Raw genomic sequence first — 24,825 nt, 5'->3', positions numbered from 1 at the left:
ATACATAATTTGAATCACTATCAGAAACATATTTTCTGCTGAATGCTGTTAATAATTTGATTTTTTTTTTACTTCGTAGTTATTTTACACTCACGAAGGGATAATTAGATGTGGAACTGCAGTTAAAGCCGGATTTGAGCACATACCAGCAAATCTAAGTGTTGCTAAGGTAACCCTTCTTTTTTAGTATAAATACTGTTGAATACATAACATGATTTTTCACTCTATACATACAATGTACCGCATATTTTCTTAAAAAAACATAATCGATATATTTTCTTCTTCTTTATTAAACTAAAACAATCACTAAACTTTAGCAATCAAATCTTGTTTCCCTCATTAACTGTCTTTCCAAAAATCAATAATTCCTATATTAATCAATTGTTTTTTCGATACGAATATGTGAAATTCGGTTGATAAACTGTAATTATTCTTCCCACAACTCTAATTTATGGGGTTCAAATGTGGAATTTCATTACAAAGTTGAAAAATTATAGTATTAAGGTTTAGAAGAACCTATGTGGTTGTCTGTTCAGATATAAGTTTGATCACCGATGGGCTTTCGGGAGAATGAAAGTTGAGACACTCTAGATTTGAAACTAGATCTGCAAGTAAAGTAAAATTAGTATTAGGGTATTCTATTTTTCCCGTTAAGTGAAATTCTTCGCCTTGCGTCCGCAAAAATAAAATATAATCTTAAGGTAGCAGCTCAGGCATGAACTTGACGCAACCATTGCGGAAGGCTGGAGGACTACTTTATTGCCTTTCTACGGATAATACGCAGCAGAGCAGAGCTTAAAAAGTTTGGAAAGAAAAAGGAACTTTAATGAGCCATCAGGTAAATATTTTAACTTTTAAACTCATTAAAAAGCAGACGGAGAGTTTAAAGCTGCTTGCTCTCTACTCGGAAAGTTGTTGAACCGATTTCCAAACTCTCTTCTGACACTAAAGCTGATTTTCAAGGGAGAAACAAATTTGTGACTTCCGACTAGATTTGCATTTACTTTTAAAGAATGCGTTCGAGTTGGAATTTTCCAATTTAACGTGTCTTGGTTTTTAAAGGTAGAGAATTAGTTTATTTTTGGTTTGTTAGTAATGGTTTTAAAAGCAGCAAATTGCGTATATTTGTTTTTCGCTCTCGACACATGTAATTTTAGGTTAAAGAATTGCTAAACAACAACACACCAACTAAACTAAAAAAAAGAGAGATGAATGAAAAATGATGCTCGAAAGAAAACGCATTTAAAACAGCGTGTACATTTTTGATACAATAAATGAAATATATTTGCAACAGTTTGTGAAGCTATTGTTTGTTTAAATGTGTATACAAATGCTACTTCTTTCCATGTTAAGGCATATTTATTGTTCGTCTGTGTATTGTAACAGCGTTGTTCTTACGGACAGTTATTATTTTTTCGATGCGCAAATAAACTTCATGTAACAACCAAGTCGTTAGAACAGAAATATCCGGTTTTTGTGAACGTACGCATGGGTTTTAAATTGTAGGTCACGGTGAAATATGTCCATTTGTATACATCAAATGGCCGTGATATGACAAAATAAATGTCTTCGCGTGGCATTAAAGCTAATTCATGGAACCGAGAGTTTAATAAAATTAAGATGATCAACTAGAGTTTATGTCAGATTCTGGTTCTCTCGTAAGATGTCGGAAAAAAGTGCAATAATTTATTTTTACGCGTGAACATCGGTTATAAAGTGAATTTGTAGTTTTAGTAAAAATATAAAAATTAAGCTTTGGTACTTACATCAACGAACAATGCGAACGTATCTCTTATGGTAGCCTTGTTTTGAACCAATATGTCATATACAGCACATACTGCAATTACAGTCACTCCGTGTTCTTTGGTCAGCATAGACAGCGTGGCGCACAACATCGATCCATTCAAGTAAAGGAAGCGGCGGTAACCTTTCTCAGCTTCTTTTTCACGGTGTTCACAATACTTTATGTAGAGTAGCAGGCAAAGGAGAAAAAACAAGCAAGCACCGACATCTGCTCGACCAACAACACCTGATACGGCTTCAGTGTGGATTGGATGAGAAGCGAAAAGCAAACCCGCTACCATCGCCGGCATGATACGACCACTGAATACTGCAGCTGACAATCGGTAAAACGTAGCTGATACCAGAGCGTGAAGCAATACGTTACCGAAATGGTATCCCCATGGATTGAAACCTCCTAGTGCGTAATTCAAGCGGAATGACAGCACGCATATCGGCCGGTAAGACTTGTGTGAACCACTGTGAGTCAACGGCGTTCCCCAGAAATCATTCATGAAGATATCTGTTATTGGAGATGATGGCAACAGGTCCTGGTTTGTTTTGATAGCCCGACTAAAAAAGGAGAAATAACAATCATTAGATATAAAAAAATTCACCTTTCTAAAATAAACAACACTATTGAAAATTTTAGAATATTTTCAACAAAAATATCAAAAAAAAAAAATGCATATAACCCACACTAGAGTTATGAATGGAGTTAGGAAAAATGCCCTTTTTTGCCTATTTTTGAGCTTTTCTTGTAAAAATACCTTTTTTTAATATCTCATACCGTTAAGTGTGCTTTTTTCGACATTGTTCACGTTTATCCGCGAGTTTTATACACGATATTCTGTATAATTCAGATATTTCAGACGTCAATAGAATTGCGTTTTTAAAAATTTCAATTATATATTGACTCTTAATAGAAACTCTCCCCCTCTCGCAGCCCCAGTTTAACGCAAATAGCAGTAAGCACCTGAGAGATAATCTCACAAGACTTGTCAGGTATTGTCAGGCATAGGAGTGACAAAGAATTTTAACCTCTGCCGAACATAGTTTCAGATAGCAATAAAAATCATATCGAGCTTGAAATGACCAGATTTTAATTAAAAGACAATTACAATTAATCACTAATTATTGTTTTTAAATTTTAGGTAGAATTATTTCGCATGATATCAAATTATCTATTTAGTTGAATAAAATCGCCTCCGATCTAAAAGCTTGAAAGATCACAAATACTTTTCTTTGGCCGGACAGTGTAAACTCGTCTGACGTTTAATGCTCATCGAAATAAAAGTGCTAAGCGAGATGCCACGAGCGGTTCCTAATTGTATATACTGTATTTTTCTGCCCCACAAAATTTATATTTTCATCTGATCCACCAGGGTGAGTGAACTCACCTCAATAAAAACTGATAATGTCTTCTAGCCCAGAAATTAACAACGCCAATCAACCTCACTTGTTCACCTACAAGGTGTTAAGCGAAACGACTCGCTCCGACCTATTGTCATAGTTTTGTACGTTCGTTTTTTTTTGACTTAATAATAAAGTGTCCCGGACTCTGCCACGAAGCTAGGACGGAAGAGATCTCGGCAACGGGATAAGTCTTTCGTTCATTTATTATCACCTTAGCTTGGCCAAATGCAGTTATTACAAACTAATATAGAAACAGCAGACGGAGTAAATTTTTTAACGATATTTGGATCCTTTAGCTTTTAGTTATTTTCCTTCTCATACATTAATTATACATATCTTTTCTTCATGGCTATCACATCACAAGCATTTTTAGTGCCTTTTTTAAATGCTTGTGTTTTACAATGTTCAGTGCCTAAAGTTCCGGTCCTCTAGTTATGACGCATGATTGCATTGCATATTCTAAGCAAAATAAAAAATCTAAACCAGATGTAATAATAGCAAAATAGCTTGTAGTAGCGAAATAATCGTGTAAAATTTGAAAATTTTATGTTGCTTGGAAGTTTTTTTGATAACTTTCTTTGATGAAGTTTCTTTGATAATTTTTGAACAAATCTGTCTTTTATTTATTTTGACCTTGTGATTAAATTATGTAGAATGTCACAACATTTTGTTTGGTAAGAGCTACTTATCTCTCTCTCTCTTTCGTATATATAATAATTCTGTCTCGTGTAGAAAATATCTTCCATGCTAGAAACGAAAAAAGAAAAGATGGTGAAGAATCGCTTCCGAAAGAAATACGAACAAAAAAAAAACACTCTACATGTAGAAAATGGAGGAAGATAGTTGTTAGAAGAAACTACATTTGGAAAAAATCTGAAGCAAATAGGACAAAAGACAAGAGCCTCAGGGATAGAAAGGAATATAAAAAGAAAACAAATACCCGAAAAGAAACACATCGAACTATAGAAGAAATGGTATGCTTCCAGGATAATGATCAGCTCTTCACCGTCAATCACCATGATAAGCATATTCCTGAACGATCTTACCAGGGTCACTAGCCATAGTTTGTGAAAAGTGTGTTAGACACAAAAAAAGTTCACGCTAATCAATTATTATCGCTGCCAAAGCTTCTAAGAAATGTAAGATATTTCCTTTTTGATTGTGCCCCCGGGATCCTGTCAATATTTTTTGATGAATAGTGTTATTAGATAGTGATTGCTGTGTCAGTTGGGTAAGATATCAAATATTCCTGATAATAACTTTATGTGTAATCTCAGCTGAGAATGAATCTCCCATAAATTATAATTTGAGCGTCAGAATTGTTCTTCGTATATTACAGTAAAAGTTCGTTAGAACGACAATTCACAAACACAAGGAAAATTGTTATAACGAACTTCCCGTTATAAGCGAATTTACATTTTTTGCTCTGCCTCGTTATAAAATTGCTACTTTATCTACATTAAGATAGATATCATTTTAGATCATTAGATATCATATTAACGAATAAATAGAACTCTGGTCATGAAATTGATTTTTAGGATCACAGCAGTTAATTCTTCGAGACATTTTAGCGCTTTGTACATTTTTGCAATTTTGTATTACCAAAGCGATTCATATTGTCTTAGTCGGGATTACACTATAAAAGTTTCATTAAAGTTCTTTAATAAAACTTGAAAAATGCAACCAATAAGCGCATCGGTTACATTCGAGCGGGTACAACTGATACGCTTATCGGTTGCATATTTTTCAAGTTTTGTAAAAGATCTTTAATCAATCTTTTATAGTGCAATCCCATATTCCCATTTGTATATAGTGGAAGCACAAAAATAGGAAGAAGGGGCTAAAACAATTTGACTTTTCTGTATCCATTACTTTGCTAGAAGTATCTCAGAAACTTTTACGCGGAGCATGTGCTGTGCCATTATGTTTAATGCTTGAAGAGAGAGAAGGAAAAAACTATCACTCTCTTTTGAGAATTCTTTTTACGTTATAGTGAATGCTTCCTAAATTTGAACTCACTATATTATCGAACATTTTTAATATCTTTAACATTAGTTATTTGACAATCACTTGTAAATCATTCGTTATAGCGAAATTGTCATTATAAGTCGTTCTCGTTATAACGGACTTTTAGTGTATAGATATCGAAATTTTCTTCAAGTACTCGGGTCGAATGATCCGAATTATTACGCGCGATATGTATGAGTAAATACAACTGAAGAAAATGAGTCACGAAGTTTTAAAAATCACGAAAATTTCACGATATAACAGACTTAATACGAAAATTACAACTGTTTAACTGTATATAGGCTCTCTTATAAAAATTATATTTCACTCTACTACTTGTATTTTTCTCTCACAAACATACGTAATCGTATTTTCAATTTCACGTGTTTATGTCATTTATCTGTTTTTTTAAATTTATTATTTGTGAATAATACGACCAAAATGAATTTCGGAGCTTTTATTTTTGCTCAGTTTTAATTCCATGACTTGGGTTTTATTAGCTTCGAAAGATGAAATTCATTACTAGTCACGAAGAAAAATTTCACTAGTTTCGCAATAGCGTATTCTGGAATACGTATTTCTAATTTCGGATTCCGAGCAGGATGAGAAATGAATGCGTCGAGTTGGAAGTCATCCTAATTGCGAACCAGGGAATCGTAATAAATACTACCCGCTTCAGAATTCTTCTCGAATGGCTTTCAATGGCTGAAACTGGCATTCACAAAGAAGTATGGCCTGGGAAATAACCAATTGCTATCATGATATATATTTCTTTATTCCTGAGGGGTCGATTAGTCCAGGCCATTACCTACAGTTTACTACCCTTAATCCTTCGCTCGATCAAGTGACATTCGCTTGAAATCTTTCTGTATTCATCAGACAAAACGTTCTCCATGTTTTTTGGTGTATGTTCGACATTTTTCTTTGAACGTTCCCTGTCCCATAGCAGCTAAGTTATCTCTTTTGACAGCTACATACATGTGAATATACCTTTAGAATCAATCATTTGAAATAAGGCGTGATACAGTCGATTCACCTTAAGTTGAATTCCGATGAGTCAAGTATCTGTTTAACAAACCATCTATGGACCCGTATACAACGTTGTATTTGAATATGCATGGATAAATACAAAGTCAGAAAAAAAAAATGCATTTTATCCCTTCCCAACTTCTTTTTCTCAATTTTTTTTGGTATTTTAGAAAGTGCATCTTTAAGTGTAACTTCATTACAAAAAATACGGTTATATAAGTAAAATACTTTTTATTTTATCTAGAAAGAGTTGATTCCTTTTGTTTATTTTTATTTTTTTAGAGTTACTGAAATTTTACGTGCTTAAAGGTTTATAAAATTACACCAAATTGAAAGATTGGAAATAAAATTCAAGGTACTATTCAACTATTGCTAAGCAAGATTTTATTGGTTTATAGATAACATTATATAAAATATAGGCATACTTGTATATCTTACCCTTGATTAACCATTTTAGCTAATTGAAAAATCCACTCGAATTAATTATACTGCTATGTTGTTGATGTATCGTTTCAATTAAAAACATGCTAATGACACCATTTCACATCCGTTTTAGTAAAAAAAAAATCAACACACGTTTTTATGGGGTTTGAACCATAGAGAGTTAAGTCAAATTTTTCATGTGACTCTTTCTACCAAGAATATAATTTTCACGTGACTCTCATTCAATAATTAAATATGATTGCATTAGAATAATTCAACCCTGTAATTTTGTTATTCCAGTTTAACATTTTTACTCATATGATATCTTATTATTAAAAAAAATGTGCTTAATTTTTACTTCTCCCAAAATCGGAATTTCTCGCCGGCCGCTGCATATTCGACAAATCGAAATATGACTGTATCTCAAATACTGAGTTGGAGAAAACAGATTGGACGTGTTTTTTATGAAGGTTTGCAAATTTTAATGCTTAACATTTTTTATTGTTGTTATTACTAATATTTCCATCAGATCGGTGTTTGTTTCACAGAGAGAAAGAAACCTTCTTTCTGAATTTGTTATCACACGCTTAGAGTTACGGCCATATCTTCGAACTAATAAATCACAAATTGTTGACAGCTCAAATGAGGGATTAGAATTTGCTCGCTACGTATGATCCAGATTGATGACACGGACACTAATTGCAGACAGTGGGAGGAATCGAGGTCTCGTTACCGAGAGAGTCCAGACACCAAACATCGTACGTCCCAAATCCCATATGTCATCACGAAAGAGCGAAATCTCTGTTCATAAAGGATATTACATCTTGATATGCAACATCGGGAAGATTACGGTCTCGGAGCGAACTGCTCGCGAGTCGATACACTGAGTTAGTTCCGCGCCAAGGTTAGTCCCATGGCGCTCGGCACGAAACTGCTGTGATTAGCTTTAAGACTTTTCATTAATTACCTCTTTTAATGCCCTCGTGCATCATGTTAATCCATTGTCAAATATATAGAAGTGAATTTATGTGTGTAAGATTTAGAGCATGTACTCTTCTATTTCCTTATTTTTTTATTTTTTTTCCTTCGATGAGATGATTGAATGACGTTTATCTTTTCGAGACGTATATAAATGCACTCCCACATGTGAGTTATTCTTTATAGATTTACGAAAATGCCAGTCAGTGTTAAGCAACTTTTTGCAACTTAATTTATTTTAAAATCATGATGAATCGATTTTTGATTCTTAAAATAAAAATCGAAAAAATTGAATTTAGTAACAATACAAATTTCGGGGAAATTGCATTCGTTTCATTTTTCGTTTCGAGTTTCGAGTATCTTCGTTTTCTATTACTTCCAGACATTAATTTCGCCAGTGAACCTAAAATGTTCTTTATAATAATGTATATTTTTATACTAAGTTTTACTTATAATAATACACTTATTGAGGAAGTAACAACATTTTTCTGTTCCATGCTTATTAATTTTTTGTAATTGTATGTTTTACCGATACTCGTACATCCAATACTTCGATATATCATTTATTGAATGAAAGAAGAAGACTTTTATTATTTTAAAAAAATGTAAGTACTTATTGGATTTTTTCCGACTTATGTAAATAAACATTTTGTCAAAAAAGTTAATTTCTTTTTGTATAGGCATCATGAAAACTTTTTTGTTCAGCATAGTTTTAGTATACGTATAAGCAAGCCTCCACCGTGAGTGGTGAGCACACCAGACTCAGTCACGGCACAAATGCAGTTTGGAATGAGCTTTAAACAGTACGGTGGTGGAAAAAAGTTTAAGGACAACAAAAAAACCACCATATCTTGAAAAGCTTGGAAGTGGCCAACAGAAAAAAAGACTCCTTTTTCTACAAAGAATATAATATCAAGCCTCCAAAATTAATGGGAAGAGGACTTTTTCCTGTGAATATTGTATAGCAAAGAATTGAAAGTCTGATAAAAACATTATACTTAGTATCGTATCTATTTAGGACTGTTTTTATCCTCACTGATTTGTGAACATTTTTTTCTTTTGGACAAAGTAGTATTGTACTAGTGAAAAATAAATTAAATTAAGTTATTATTTTATATTTAAATTAATTACTAAAAATAAATTAAGTGTACTTTTGTATTGATTTTGAAGTAAAATTGTTTATATGAAGGTTTTATAACAACTGTCGAATTTAGAAAAGATATAATTCAACTGCCTTTGAACGAACCCACGTCCTCTCACTTTCCGGGTGAGCGCTCTAGACTACAAAGGCAACGAATATTGGATGTAAAATAACGAATGTAAAATATTGTCATTAGCATATTTTTAATTGAAACGATACATCAACAACATAGTAGTTTAATTAATTAGAGTGGATTTTTCAATTACCAAAGGCAACGAATAAAGGTAATCGTGCCTTAGAGATGAGATCATGTGCACTAAACGGTACCGTAAATGGACGGTCGGAACTAATTCGGGCCAAAGCTCGCAATTGCTGACACTGCCACCAGATGGCGACTCATGCTGTGATAAATGAGGTCAGAGCTCACAATTTCACCCTTATCTAAGGACGAGTCGCCACCTGTTGGCGGTGTCAGCAATTGTGAGCTTTGGCCTGAGTTAGGTCCGACCATGTAGTCCCGCTCAGTGCACACGAGTTCTAAGGAAGCATTGAGATAGATATTCGTTGCCTTTGTAGTCTAGTGCGCTCACCCGGAAAATCATAGACCGGAAAGTTCGACGACATGGGTTCGATTCCCCGCAAGGACAGTTGAATTTTCTTTCCTAAATTCATCTTCGCTTCAGCCAGTTGTTAAAAACCTTCATATGAATACTGGAGAGTGCCATCACACAATCCTCGGAAATTATTTATATCCGAGAAAAATGCAAAATATTTGGGGTGCAAAATTCATTTAAATATTCAATTATGGTGCATGAAAACACAAAAAAATATTTGAATAACATGAAACATCTATCCTAACACCAAATTTCTTGCAATTTGAATTAGGTACACTGTATAATGCTTCCCAAAATTAAAAGGCAGAATATCAAATGAAAAAAAAAAGACAAAAAGATTTGAATTGGACCAATATGTAAAATATATGGACAGAAATTTATTATTTAAAATGATTTTGATCATTATCAATAATGAATTTATGTAGCTATCCTGAAATGCATTGTTATATACGGTATTTATGAAAGCATAAATATCTATAACGTGTGTTTATGATATATTGCATGTTTGAGGGATATTTTCTAATGGCTTAACAGAGGAACTGTACGAGTATTTGGGAATATGACCACGACTTCGAGTAATCATTAAGCGCCCGTTATTTCAGGGAATTAATAATGGACGGCGTTCAGTCGAGAACTAGATGTATCCATCAAGCAAAGCAATCGCTGCCGGAGGGTGACACATGCCGGATTTGATGGTTTGGCGAAAGCTGTATTAGAATTTCGAAATGCTGAAATGGTACTGTGAATTATACTTGAAATATTCCGCAGAAGAGCCGAAAGTTCCGGAATGCATTTTCAAGAGAGAGAGAGAGCCAGAGAGAGATTAAGAGCTGGAGGCCATGACTCTCTACTGGAAAACAAGTTCAGGGAAATTCATTCCTCTCTAGATGATTATATACTGTATAAATATCTACACGACATCTGCATATCCACATTCAGTAGAGATTGTACTCTAATAAGTATTCGTAAACCTAAGCAGTGAAATTGATCTTCTAGGTAGAGAACAAAAAGAACCGATATCGTTTATAAGAAATGAAGGTAACCTCTTCATACCTGAGCCAAAAATGACTATCAAAAATTTTTTTGATTGCCCTAGAAATCAAAAAAATTTTATTTCAATAATACAGCGAATTAATTAACGTAGTTACTTCAAAGTACCGTCAGCACTCTACGCTTACAATTAAAAAAATACAAATTCAAAATTGTTGACTAATACAGTTGCAGGAATGTTCATTCATTTCACTACGAAGAAAATCATAATTTGTTTCATTTTACTATTGTAAGGGGACACTTTGGGGGGGGGGGGGCACTACACAAAAACGTAATGCAGTAAACACTTTTACAGGGATGAAACATCCAACTGAATTTTATTAATTAATCCATTAATTATAATTTTTTTGGTCGCAAATAACTACCAACGGTGGGTGGCACTAACAGCTTGGACTTAGAAGATACATCAATACTAGTATAAATCTAATGGTTCATTATGATGATGGTTTGCCTCCCACTTCAACAATAATCCCTATTACAGAATTTTTTTAGGATTTTTTTTAATTTACAGAGTATCCTTACATCGAGATTTCATTTATTGGTTCTAAAAATAAAAAAAAACCGCACATTCAAATTATAATTGAATTTGATTTCACCAAATTTTACAAACAATCTACACCTCACCATGTACTGACGGTACTCATAAGTACCAGTCACAAATTTGCTCGGTATTCGAAGCACAGGTATGATTTTATAAAAAATGGTGCCATGAACCGAAATATGGATCAATAATCAATAAGAAAAATATATATATTATGCCTTCCTCTCAACTATTTTCTTAGTACTACGCCTCTGCAATGTTGCAACTATAACTGCTTACAATGATGACCGCGAAAGTGAATTTGTATTCATAAATCATTGTCATATTTAAAAAAAAACTAGTTGTCCCATACTTTGCTGTGATCTGGTAATCGTAAAGTAGTTATACAGCTTTCATACTTCAACATCCCAACTCCCAATCCCAACAACGAATGTAAAAAGTGTTACGGGGGTTAAAAGTCAGGGGGTCATTGTTAAAATTTTCAGTTGCCAAAGCATTCAAGTCGCTACCTATTTATTGAAACAGCAGATAGTGCGACTTATACTGACTACGGAATAAAAAACTCTTTTATCTTACTTTTAATGTTTATTGACTTATACTGATTGGCATCTGAGCCCTTCGTATGTGTATCTCTGGAGCGAAGAGGATATAGAAAAATTATTATATCATGTGCTTTCAAATATCTTTAATTTTCGCGTATTGATATCGATTTATAAGAAAAAAATTAGTCTCTATATCTTTGAAATCATACTCTGTATCTAAATTAAATTTCTTCAAGAAAGAAAATGTGAATATATATTATTCTTTGAAATACATATTAGTGTAATGTAACCATTTTCTAAGGAAAAGGTGGAGAGTTAAAATTTATTGTTCGTAATGTTTCGGTTGGAAACGTTAATTTACAGAAATCAAAAATCGTTTGTTTCCTTTAATTTTAAATATTGCTCGAAAATTGGACCGATAAGCTCGGCTGCGAAAGATCTCAGAGTAATTTCCGTATCAGACAACGTAAGTCATTGCATAATGTCTTTTACCGCTTTTAGCCGATTGCGTTATTTTCTTCAAAGACTTTCTTTTCATCTCCTTTGAACGGAAAACAAGAGAAAATTGATCATGGAGTTTCCAAAAACGCTCTGGCTATTCTTCCTTTCCCCTCTTTCAGATCAATACCTGGCAGTATATCGATGTTTAAGGATGTATATATATATCATGGAAACCGTATATATATATATAGTTTTCAATTTGAAATAAATATTGAATCGGTACCGCAAATTATGTGCTTGTCGAACACAGAAGAACACTGAAAGATAAAGTAACTTTTTTTGTATTTTTCTATTCATTTTTTTTTTGCAATCATTCAGTATGATTTCGGCTTTCAGATTAGTAAAAAAATTGCTGTTTCCTATTAAACTTTTTTTTTTTCAATATCCGAAGTATTATTTGTTTATTTTTATGTCTATTTTCAATTTTTTTTCCCCGTATGTTATTAAAAGATAAATGTTCCTCTGCGTTCTATACATATACTCAGTCGAGTCATATCATTGTGACTATTTTCTGTTGTGTAGCTGATGAAATAAGGCGGGGATATAGAGCTCTGGAGAAATATAGGCTTGGAGAAAATACAGGGTGAGATATACGCATCATGGACACCATGTTAAATAACACATTCACCAGGTTTAGAATAGCTGGGCGATTTTCTTGTGTTTAGCCAAGCACTACAGTACGTCTGCAACTGGAGAGTTCGTGAAATATTGACATACTCTTGTCGTAGAAATTGGAGCATCAAGTGCCGTTGATGTGAGAGGTGAACGTTGGCTGTGAGAAAAGGTGCGCGAGGGCCGACCGATACTACATAGTTGAGGAATTCACTGTCCAAATGAATTAGGAGAATACAGAACCTGTTGTGTATGACGTTCTAAAGCAAATAGTCACCGCAATCAAAGTAATGAAGTTGCTTCAATACAAACGACTCCAATTTGCAAAGTTACCACCTTGTAAATTGAAGTGATTTGCATTAGAATTGTTCAAAATTGGACCTCTTCTGACAGACAGAGTTGCCTCCTTGAATGAGTCACATTTCCTGCTACGTGGAATCTATGGCTGCAGCCGTATCCGAAGACAAATAAGTCGTATCCTTCGAGAACATAAACTTTCTGACCACTGCTGGAAGAATACCAGCTGGTGATAGCAGTATTGTCTTAGAAATTTTATTGGGGACTGATTGGGATGTATCATTTACTGATATTTCTGGTAGCAACTTTCGACAGTTACGATTATTATTCATCCAAGCAGAGCAGCAGCTGGGAATGGGATGCAAGCGGGTATTCTGCCCTGGGCGCCGGATCAAAGAAGACGGAAAGTTCACCCTTTTACCTCTCATTGAAAATTACAAGGTTGGGGGAGGCAAAATGCATGCTTGTCCCGGCTGACCAAGCTTCTAGTTGCAGCCCTGCATCCAGGTACTTCCTAAAATGAACAGTGATACGACATATCATTTATCCTTGAAATGCCTGAAAATTGTGGAAAGAGCATCACCCAGACTTCTAAGTACTTTTCTGGTTCCCCAAGTCTCCAGGTTTGAACCCAAGTGAACACATTTCGACCATATATTGAAGAGACGTTTGTATCTTCGTGAGTATCAAATGAGCAACTTTCGTGTCAGTTGGGAGAATGTTAATTCTTTTTCCATGGCTTTTGATCTACTAATTTCCTCTTTGAAGCGCATAACACCCGATTGTTTAAAATTTAAGAAATAATTTCTCTCTACAACCGATATGTTCAATTCTTTCTTCGATATATGATATCGCAATAAAATATGTTGCGCAATCGTAACAGACGGGATGAGAGAAGCGATGGATCCACACATTGTTTTCAGATTAATAATTGGAAAAAACCTAGTTGCGTGATATATTAAAGTATTGATATGATATTAAATAACGTCACAAACTTCGTTGAATAAGCATATTCTAGGCAGTACCTGCTTAAATCATAATTATCAAAAAGAAACGTCTTCAAAGCATATACTCTATCTAATTATACAGAAAGCTCAACTTTTCTATTATATATTTTTCAACTAGATATACCTTTACGGTGTAACCCGCGATAGATCATTTCATGGTCAGAAAGCATCTATCGATTATATATATTTTTTCAATGGCATAAGCGAGGAGGAAAACATAGTACGTAAGACAAAATGGTTTCTGACGTTTCATGGCTAGAAAAATAAAAATACAAAAGTTCCACACCATGTGTCTGACATAATTACAAATGTACAGTATTTTGATAGTTACTACGTCTAATACAATAATATGTCTAGAAATGATTGATGAAGAACTAAAAAAGTCCGAGTAAAAGCTAGACTTTTGTTGTTCAACCAAGCTTGTAAGTTTCGAAAGAGTATCATACAAAATATTTTCTATGATTTGTTTCTCGGGGAAACTGTTTTTATTTCGTTTATTTTTTTCTCTGTGTCACGAAGATCCTGACGGATGACGTTCGCATTCGCGGCCACACACTCCCATGGGCGTACACTGATTTCGACAAGAGCCGAATAAAAGATTTTCCGGGACAAAAAAAGGAGAAGAGATACATGTACTCTCCTCTCAATTCACCCCAAATAGCAAGAAGATAGCTTTGACATAAACGTTTGAAAAGATACTGGAATACGAAAAGTTGACATATTAAATTGAATAAGGCTAAACTTCTGTTTCACGCATATGCGTGTCTCTAGACTTTATACGTATATAGGTATGTACTTATCTATACCATATGAAAATACGCTTGATGAAACTTATTCGACCGCAAACGCATGAAACGGGATGCATAAACATAGATAAAGAATTCAATTATTCAGAAGAGAGATGAAAGAAAATGCATTAATTATACTCGATTAAAGTGAAAATTGCACCCCTAATGCATTCCCCCATAAAAATGTGCCAATTTGGTTGATATTTCTCTGCCTTGTCCCACACAACTATCATTTATTTTACATTCTAACTAGGCTTCTATGTCCAATAACGAAATAACAATAATAAACTTTATTTACATCCGATTTAAGTAAGATTTAACATGCTGCGTATACGCAAATATGTATGCGTAAAATTTTTATTCATGTCTACGATAATATCCATTCATTAACTATAATCGCATTAAATTAAATACTTTAAATTTGAAATTTTTTATGTTTTATTGCAAAATGTTTCTTTTAGGATTGAAAGAAGATATAAGTCAAAGTTCAATAGCTGTGAGTAGCTCAATGTTACAAACGTCTGAAATATTCTTAGTTAATTAAGTATTATTCCATTGCTGTAAATCCAAACTTCCTCATCAGAAGTTTGGTTCCCAAATGCTTGTAAACGAATTGAATATTTGCAAAGAAACTACCTAGGTTGACACGTTTTTTGTCTAGAAAAATTATTGCTTTATTCAATTTCTTAGTGACGCTATCTATCTCTATATGTTTATGTGCCATTTAAATGTAAATATATGCGCAATTTACTTAAAATTAATGTTGGCAAATAAGATAGCCAAACAGTAGATAATAAACTTACTGCTACACAGACACACATTTTTTCGAAGTTGGATTCTTTGCTGGTTGGTTGCCTAAAATATCACGAAGTATGTAACTTGAAAAAGAATACATACAGAATTTGAAAAAGATCATATTTTCAAAAACAATTGCTATGATGTTTTTGTTTAAAACTGAGAGGGGAAAAACGAATAATCCCAACATTTTTTAGTAGCTGTTATTTCGCTCTCGGAGGCTCGGGGAATAGAAGCTACGCTTTTATCGGCACAGAGGAAAAAAGCAATTGTACCTCTGCTTGAAAAAAAGTTGATGCCTGAAGTAGAGATCAAGGTGCGAAAGCAGAGAGAGCTTTATAAGGCAAGAAGCATGTTGAATTGATGCCCATGTCAAAGCTTAAGCTCCTCCAGCTCCACTGTTGATTGTTCTTTAGAGAACTTTGTTTGTTGATTGTTGAACTTATGGGTGAAAACGTATTTTCTGGATTCAGTTTTTCGACGCTAGTTTGTTTCCTTTTTATTCACCCATATCCTTTACTCCATTTCTCTAAACATTCAAAACTACGCGTTCCAACACCCGTTGGATAACATTTATTTTGCCGCTATCACTAAGGTGATAACAAAGTGTTCACCAGAACACGTTCCTCATTCTATAAGTTAGAGAGGAAAACTAAACAAAAAAATGCTAGGAATATCATTGTAAAAAATTGACTAGGAGAGAGAGCTTATGATTTCATGTAATGTAACAGCATATGTATCAAAGTTTAATACTGAATGGTACAAATACGTTGATCCGTGAGAGACATTTATTTCATTTCCTGTTGATGCAGTTTTCTAAAAGATCGAGATTTAAACATGAATAAGTATATTTAATATGAATTTTTTATATGTGAAACCATAAATATATTTAAGAATTTTTTATGTCCACTTGGAAGTGTGACTGATTATGGAACACATTACCGATTACTAAACGATTAATAAAGTCGAAATAGTGCTACTCGACACAAGATCAAGGAAAAAAGTATATCATAAGTACTAGACATACGCACTCAACGATAAAGATTTCAAGCAAATACAAGTACCATAACAATAAGCGGAGCGTGGAAAAAATATTTTATCTAACATATGCTGTCATTTACAACTCTCCATCAAAAGCCATCAAAGACCAATCACCTATATCCAAACCCATGTACGGGTACGCAACATAAAATTTAATAGTCGATGTTATAAACTGCACCAATGATGTTTATTTTCCTCTGTATCGACCTGAACAACTTTTTCCTTGATTATTTCATGGATACGACAGAAAGGCTGAACTTGCCACAGTCATAATGTTGATATTGGCCGTAGAATTTTGTTTTTCAAAAACATAAATTTAAAGTACATCTGTACTCTGTAAACGTGAAAGTTTTCCGATGTGTCTTTTGCACTGTCATGAAACATAACGAAGCGTTAACAACGCATCAGACAACAGCTGCTATACTAAGGAATACGGTGGGACTTACTGAAGTTTGTAATAATAATAAGAAATATTAAGAAAGTGGCTGATAAAACTTACGAAAGGCAAAGTAAAAGCTTCGTGTCATCATTACCAGGACATCTGTATGAGCTTGCTTTTGATGCTCAGCCGTAAAATTTAACGATCCACTTCCCAGTGGTGTTCGTTACAAATTGAGGCTAGTAGTGATACAAATAACCTCTGCATAAAGAAGATGAAACTATAAATATACCTAAAGGGTCAATAAGTTATAAACCATCGAGTCTTATTGTGCATACACACTTCAACCAACACATACGAATAATTCCAGATAGGATATCACAGACGATTTTTGTAAAAAATATTCTAAATCCGTTAATTACGACAAACTTCGTATCAATTTACATGTCATATTTTTAGCCATCTACAGTAGAATCCCCACCTAGTAGAAGAGATACACGTGTAACAATGCAGCTTGAATGTTACCTCAACTAGGATACAGCAAGAATCAGGCATAATGGTGTCGTACTGTTGGAGTAATATGTCTAAAGTATAAACCAGTAATCAAACGAATCCACTAGGTGCCTTATTACTTTTTCATTCACCAAAGATCGACTCTTATACATAATGGGAGACGTTCCTATTTCGTCTTCTCACGCATAGTGAAAAAATATAAGAAGACATCTTAAAAAACTTAAACTTTACATTTTCTATTTTATGAGATTAAAGCTCTTTTATTTTTTTAAAGTATGCATATCTGAAAATATCTTCATAATTTATCGCTTTCATCAATTTTTATTGTAAGGATTTTTAGACAAATGTATTCAAGGACACACAGATCACGATCTACTATTTCCATATCGGTCAACAAGTTGCCGACCCCTGGTCTAAAGCACGCATAATAAACTAAAACCCTGTGTAAAAATCTGGACCATCCAAAAATTTTATCCGTCTCACAAACTAATTTAATTCTCTATTGTATGAATTTCAATTTTATCATTCAAAAGAAAATTTAGCGTTTTTACTCACGATTCTACCATAGAAATGTAATCTCATAAAATGTATTATATAAAATATTTTTAAATTAAAATTTACCATTTGTTTTTATGGACTAGAATGCAAAAAATCAATCAAACTTTTTTCTCATGCCATTTAAATGAGATACTTAGTTATTTATTGTAGCATATATTAGCTACACGATGCATTGAGGGATAAAAAATACATCATTACCTAGGATATAAAAAATAACAAAATACGCGATAAATATACAGAGTGAACTTAAATATAATATGAATATGTGATCATAACAAGAACAAATTAGAACGGACGTGCTTAAATTGATTTTGAAGGTGTATTGTCATTCATGAATATATTGTGAGAACATTATAGCTTATTTTATTTCATTATTCTGGTGTAAATGGGCGAGCATTTGCGAGTTAAATGTTTTTCATGTTTTCAGAATTAATTTCGTTCTATCTCCTAAGCTTGTACAACTGATGAAAAATAATCGTAGCGGAATGTTTGAACAAATATTGATTAATTTTTCTTGCCAAAAAGAGTCTCAGTTTTGAATATTAAATGGGTTCACCAGGTTGAGATTTTACTAAATTGAGGGTTACTTCTAATTTTGAATTGAAAGAAAAAAAATTAATCAACGAAGTTTTTGAAACTTCCGTTTGTTGGAAGTTTGTAAACTGCGCAACACTTTGCCGTTTGAATAAAAAAATGGATTAAGTTCAATCCAAATCTTAGTTCATTAAATGAAGCAACTCGCCTGTTAAAATCTTGGCCAACAAAATCACCACTATTCACTATTAGAAGCGCGCAATAAAAGAGAGAGAAGGCAAACTTATTTCCTAAATCATGCCATGCTCTTTCCACCGTAATAGAAGGACGAGTCGTCCCCAGACCAGTTCGGGCATGCACAACCTCGTTAGCGGAATCCACGCATGATGTGCCTCCAGTTTCTGTCATAGGACCGATCTCAGACCGCTGAGCAAGTCTTTTATGTCAACATTCCATAACGACTGCACACAAACGATACTCGCGTACTCGGGAACTTTGTGAGCTTTAACCAGCGAATCCTTTGGTCCTTCGGTGAAAAGAGAACTTCCCTCTCTCTGCATTCTACAGTTAGATTGAGCCCCAACATTCCTGAAAATGGCTTGTTTCCAAAGCCATTAATGTTTGCTAAGTGCCTTCACATATACACATTATATTTTCTCAACTTTAATACTGGGCCAGTAATACAGTAAAAGATTGTTATAACGAAAGATCGCAATTACGAAGAAAATTGTTGTTTTAGCAGACGTCTCGTTATAAGCGAATTTCCACTTTTTGCTTTGCAAGGATATACAGTTGTTCAAATATGCAGCTTTATCTGCATTAAAATGTCTTTTAGATCAGTTTTTCTGAACCTCCGGGCCCTGACATTCATACCGGGCCGCGAGTGATTAGCCGTTTCCTTTTTCCTCATTCATTTTCTGTGGCTCGTGTGTTTGACTGAGCTTTCAACTCACAAAAATGAATGAAACCGGGCCGCGGGCTCGCAAAGGTTGAGAACCACTGTTTTAGATCATTTCGTTAGAATATAAACGAATAAGCAGAACTCTAGTCGTGAAATTGAGTTTTGGTCTCACACCAGTTGATTCTGTAAGACATTTTTGCATAGCAATTTTGTATCATCAAAGTGATTTAGTCTTCCAACGGAACAGTTACAATTCTCAATTATAATATCACCGCTCACTTTCATGGCTGTGTGTATGGATTTACCTCATTTTCAACTAATTGGTAAGCTTTTTGTTGCTCGATTTTTTTCAGTCATTTAGAAACGATTTTAAATTGCAAGCTCTGGTCCAGTGGCTTCGTAGCCACTAGAAGAGACAGAACTCGAATAAAATCATCACACACATATATCTCATGTGTATAGTGGGAAATCCAGAAAATAGGAAGAGGAGGTTTAAAAAATAACTTTTTTTTTGTGTTCATTCAAGTATCTCAGATTAGTATGTGCCATGATACGCGAGCGTAAGCGAATGCATACTCCTCGTACTGGGGGGGGGGGAGCGAATCATCGAGGTTGTTTATAGTCATCGGGGTTTGGCCAACGTCCATCTCCAACCTCTCTATTTTTGCATTTTTTTGCGTTATAGCGAATGCTTTTCCAATTTTCAACTGACTATAACTGAATATTTTTGGTATTTTCAAATTAGATATCTCACCATCACTTGAAAATCACACATTATAGCGAGATTGTCGTTATAAGCCGTACTCGTTATTTCTGATTTTTTGCTGTACCGCATATAAATCATATTTGCACATGATACACTGATAAGAACATTCTATATGATTTTATAATCAGTTCTAAATGTGAATTTAGAATTCATCTTGGATATAAATTCTCGCAAGTTAATATCATCGAATACGATAGCTAATTTGAATTATCCATCTCCAACTATACAATCGCTATGAGCGAGAAATTTCTTGTAAAAGAATAAAAATGGGAGATATGAGGCTGGATACAACGATAGTGATACGAAAAGGGAAGAAATAGAAGATAAATGCATGCAAAAAAAAAGGTAAAAAATTTGTTTAGAGAATTATTTTATTTTCCTATTTTAATACTCAAAAATTCAGAGAGCCTGAATAATTATAATTTATAATGGGAATATTCGTGAATTAGATTTTGTAATTTCTTCTTTTTTTTCTCATTTTACAATTATCGTAATAACTCATCTTCGTATGCATTGATCAATATTTTACACATTTTTTTTGTAGTCTCCGGATGTTGAATTCTAATTGTGCTGCAGTGTTCGATTACTTTAAAAACTGAAAATGTCCGCGAAATTCACGAATTTCAAGTAATTTAATAGAAATGCTCATTTCCACCTTCGCTTGTTTTTTTTAGTATTATAATACTTACCATCGTATGTCAAATTCCGCAGCGCTATTCCTTCCACATTACATTTTTATTTCCACCACCATCTCGGGATAAGAAAATCAACAACCAAACATAATCACTCTGAATTCTAGGAAAATATTTATTTTTAGTTTGGTTCTAGCATTTGAATAATTTCAATGTTTCTGCGAACGACTGAAATTTTTGCGTCGGTTCATATTTTAATCATGTTTAGTTTTAGAATTTTTTTTTCATGTTGCCTCAAAAAGTTCGAGAAAATGCTGCTCATACGTATATAGATAAGCCTTAACCAACATAAATAAAGTCTATGTTGTAGTTTGTGAAGATCTGATGGCAGTTCAAACAGAAGGGAAAAAAAACTTTGGTGCCGTAACGGGAAAAGTCTGGAAACACTGCGGAAAATAAAACATCACTGCGGGGTTTTCCTTCACAATAATGCTACGTAGAAGTTTTAGAGCGGCGTAGGAATAATAATTTCTGATCAAAGAAGGTTTGGTCAGTTAAGCATCCGCGGCCTTCTTGAGGGCTCCCTGGTGAATTGGCGGCAACCACTTGAAGATAATCTCCCACGGCAACCCAAAGAAGACTCTCTCAGAGATCGTTATTTTTTTCTTATTCTTTCTTTTCTTATCATCTTCTAACACTCGGGCCAAACCACATGCCTCAGAGAGTTTGCGAGCCCGTTCTAAAGAGAATAGTGTTAACACTTTTATGGACTTACAATCATGATTTTTTTAAGAAGTGCTGCTTCATCCTTCTGAAAATTTCGTCTTTGAACCGAGCTGAAAGTTCCTAGAAAAACTGAAGCAAACTAAAGAACGCGTCGATATTATGAATTTCATCATGTTATTAAGTGTCATCGGTAAGTTTCAAGGGGTATTTGAACATATCTGAAAGTTTTTTAATTGCAAAATTACTTTGTTCAGGCATAAAATTAACAATTTTCTCTTTTTTATAACTTATTCAACGCAAGGAAGTTTTATGAAATTATTTTATACCCACCGCACTACATTACGGCGATCACAGCTACCGCTCTCTCAGGAAAAGTATCCACCAATGAAATATCGATCGGTATTGCACGAGGCTCTTACAAGAACGCTGAGGACAGAACATGTTTCGGCCTTTGCGGTGCGGTCGGGAGCGATACTCTAGTTCCAAAAATGCTCAATAGGATTTAAGTAATGTGTAAGCAAGAAAGTTTGAAGTCTTAACATACAAGGATGACGTCACTCTCCGCTACCATACGAAAGTTTTTTTAACAACTGGCTGTTGCGAAGATTCACAACAGCAAGTTGTTAAAAAAACCTTCGTAAGTCTGAACATCCATTTCAAGAACAAAGCTGCGTCGTATGCAGCAACGTCTAGTATGGAGTTAAACTTGAAATATCGAAATATTGGGTGTCCAGATACTCATTATCAGGTAATGTACGTACTATATACCGCAAAAATCGACTGATGGTTTTTGAAATGGAATAATAAGCAAACAGTGGGGTGTGTGTGTGTGTGTGATCATTAGTTCCTTCCCTTTCTTTGTGTTTATTTATTCTTCTTGCCCAGCAACAGTTCCTCTCACTCATACTTTCAGGTACAAGTTATTCATGCTATAGGTTGATGTCTGATGTCAAACGAACTTTTCTAGTATTCTTGTTGCCCATACCAATCGTCACCGATATGTAGCAATTCGACTCTGTAGCTGTCAATCATTGGGAAACTTTTGGAAATCACACATTATGAGGTTCTAGAAATATCCATCGTCCCCGCAAAAACGTGTGATAAGTCAAGTATAAGACACCTACTGCAACAGCGGTAGTGGAATAGCGTGACATTCAAGATAGAGAACTGGCTCCAGTTCTACAAGCGTGATGGGATTCTTTTCGTACTGCGAATCGTTCAAGTGGTCACCAAAAGAAGAAATCAAGCGGATTTTTATTCAGCGAATACGATGACCGATTCATCACCCTGCCTTACATACATTGCAACTATGCTACAACGTCATCTGTTGGAGGCATTTGATAATGACACAAGGGAGCGAACATTTCTGCAAGAATAATAATAATAACACTGATTTTGTTCTCAAAGATATTTCAGTGATTTTGGGGTGCTGATTCCGAATCTCATTGGTTTTCTCAGATTGGCTCTAGGTTTTCTTTGAGATGAAGTGAAAATTAAATTTTAATGTGTGGTACCGTATTTTTCTCCGTATAATCCAAAGATTATCTGTTAAAAAAAGTGGTTCAGCATTAAAAAATGCTGATTATCTACCGCTGCGGACAATCTGCAGAAAATGATGTTATCAGCCGGATGAGTATTCTGATGAGTATGAATTTGAAAGTTTTTCATTGTACTGTAATTTTTCTTTTGTGTATATATAATGCTATTGTTACGTAAATAAATTTCATCAATTAGCATACCAATGGATTGATTATTGAAAAATACAAAGTAAGTGTTTATTATTATTTTTCAATTCTGTGGATAATACGCCGCTGCAGATTATATGCGTTGTTTTTTTTTTTATTTCTTCAAATTTCGCATGTAGATTATGCGCAACCACGGATTATGCACAGGAAAATACGGTAGTAAAGACTACATTGAAATAGTAAAGAATATGCATTATTTGAAAAACTAGAGACAATCCAGCAAAACTGACACCGCTTTTGAACACAGCAGGCCAAAAATACCCTTAACCAGTTGAAACTTGAGAACATGATTTTTTTTAGCTGTGTAAAAACCATCACGGCCTGCTTACAAATACAAATACAACGCCACGACAGGCAAAATGCCCAACAAGGTGGCTGAGAAAAAGATGCCCATAATAAATATGGATGTCATATATTTCAAAAATACCGCAATCCAATTAAAAATGCAATTACAAAAAATATATACATGATGGAATATCATAGAATGCCCATAAGAATACTTGTGGTTGTCTCATTTTAAGTATGGATAACTTTTCGATTTAACTTAACATGTTATCGCATTTCTTTTTAAACGTGTCAATTGTGTTACAATTTACTACCTCAGGGGATAAGCCTTTCCATTTATTAACATACATGCTGATGCAAAAAATTATACCTTTCATATTGATCTTCAGCTGAAAGATTCTACCAATCTATACCCGGGTAATTGAAATCCCCAAGTATGATAATCCTCTTACGCTTACACATGTAGGAAATTCCATCAAGAAGTTTGCCGATTTAGTTTGGATCCCTATTCGTCTGATTGTAACAAACCCCAATAATAAGTTTATGACGTCTTTTGTTTTCAAGCTCAACCCATATAGTTTCAATATCACTTCTCTGCACGTTACAGTCTCTAGCCTTCAAACATGATTTCAAGTATATCAACACTCCACCACCTTTCCTATCAGATTCACTCCACCCCCTTACTATGCATATCAAAAAACCCCCAAGTTAATTTTGAGACACCCTGTATATATATTTGTCACATCTATTCATAATTCTTTGTTCTTCTCTTCACCAGTTTGAGAAAAAAATGAAAGAAAAAAAGTAACTTCGGTGAAGTATTTTTCAATAACGTATATTCCGTACATCCTTAGGCATTCGTCTAAACAGCTAGCGGATAGTTTCTTTTGTATGTGAAATTGGCATGTCCAAGATCAAAGAACTCGAACGTAACTTCATCAAGTTTCTGAGATCACGTTAAAGTGTCTTCTCCGAAGTATTGAACACATTTCAAAGAAATAGAAAATCCTAATGTAAGGAACTTGTGAGAGAGCGAGGGTGGGTCAAGATCACTGACCGATCAATGCAACTTACATGGCATTCTTCGAAAGCGACTTCTTTCTCGGTCTGTTTCTCTATGCGAGTTGGCGATGGAAGAGGAATAGAAGTGAGCGATGTTAAAGGAAAAACCACAATCGGGTCATCTTTCGAATAAATGAACCGAAAGTAAGCACGGATCCTTGAA

The 24,825-nt window shown here is 34.2% G+C and overlaps 1 protein-coding gene across 1 annotated transcript in view; it reads right to left on the bottom strand.

Moving 5' to 3' along the window:
• The window catches only part of LOC149085544 (protein O-mannosyl-transferase TMTC2-like), a 288,116-nt gene that overhangs the window by 34,320 nt on the left and 228,971 nt on the right, over positions 1–24,825 (bottom strand). The window contains exon 5 of the mRNA XM_089233613.1: positions 1,767–2,352. Within this exon, the coding sequence (XP_089089739.1) occupies positions 1,767–2,352 (586 nt within the window). The remainder of the gene's footprint in view (positions 1–1,766; positions 2,353–24,825) is intronic.

The sequence above is a fragment of the Pholcus phalangioides genome, unplaced genomic scaffold (genome assembly GCF_987345545.1).
Source record: "Pholcus phalangioides strain wild (caught in Gottingen) unplaced genomic scaffold, Ppha-v1.0 ptg000007l_1, whole genome shotgun sequence".
In the NCBI taxonomy this organism is placed as follows: Eukaryota; Metazoa; Arthropoda; class Arachnida; order Araneae; family Pholcidae; genus Pholcus; species Pholcus phalangioides.
The sequence above is the reverse complement of the archived record's forward strand: the minus strand, read 5'-3'. Positions and strand labels throughout refer to the sequence as shown.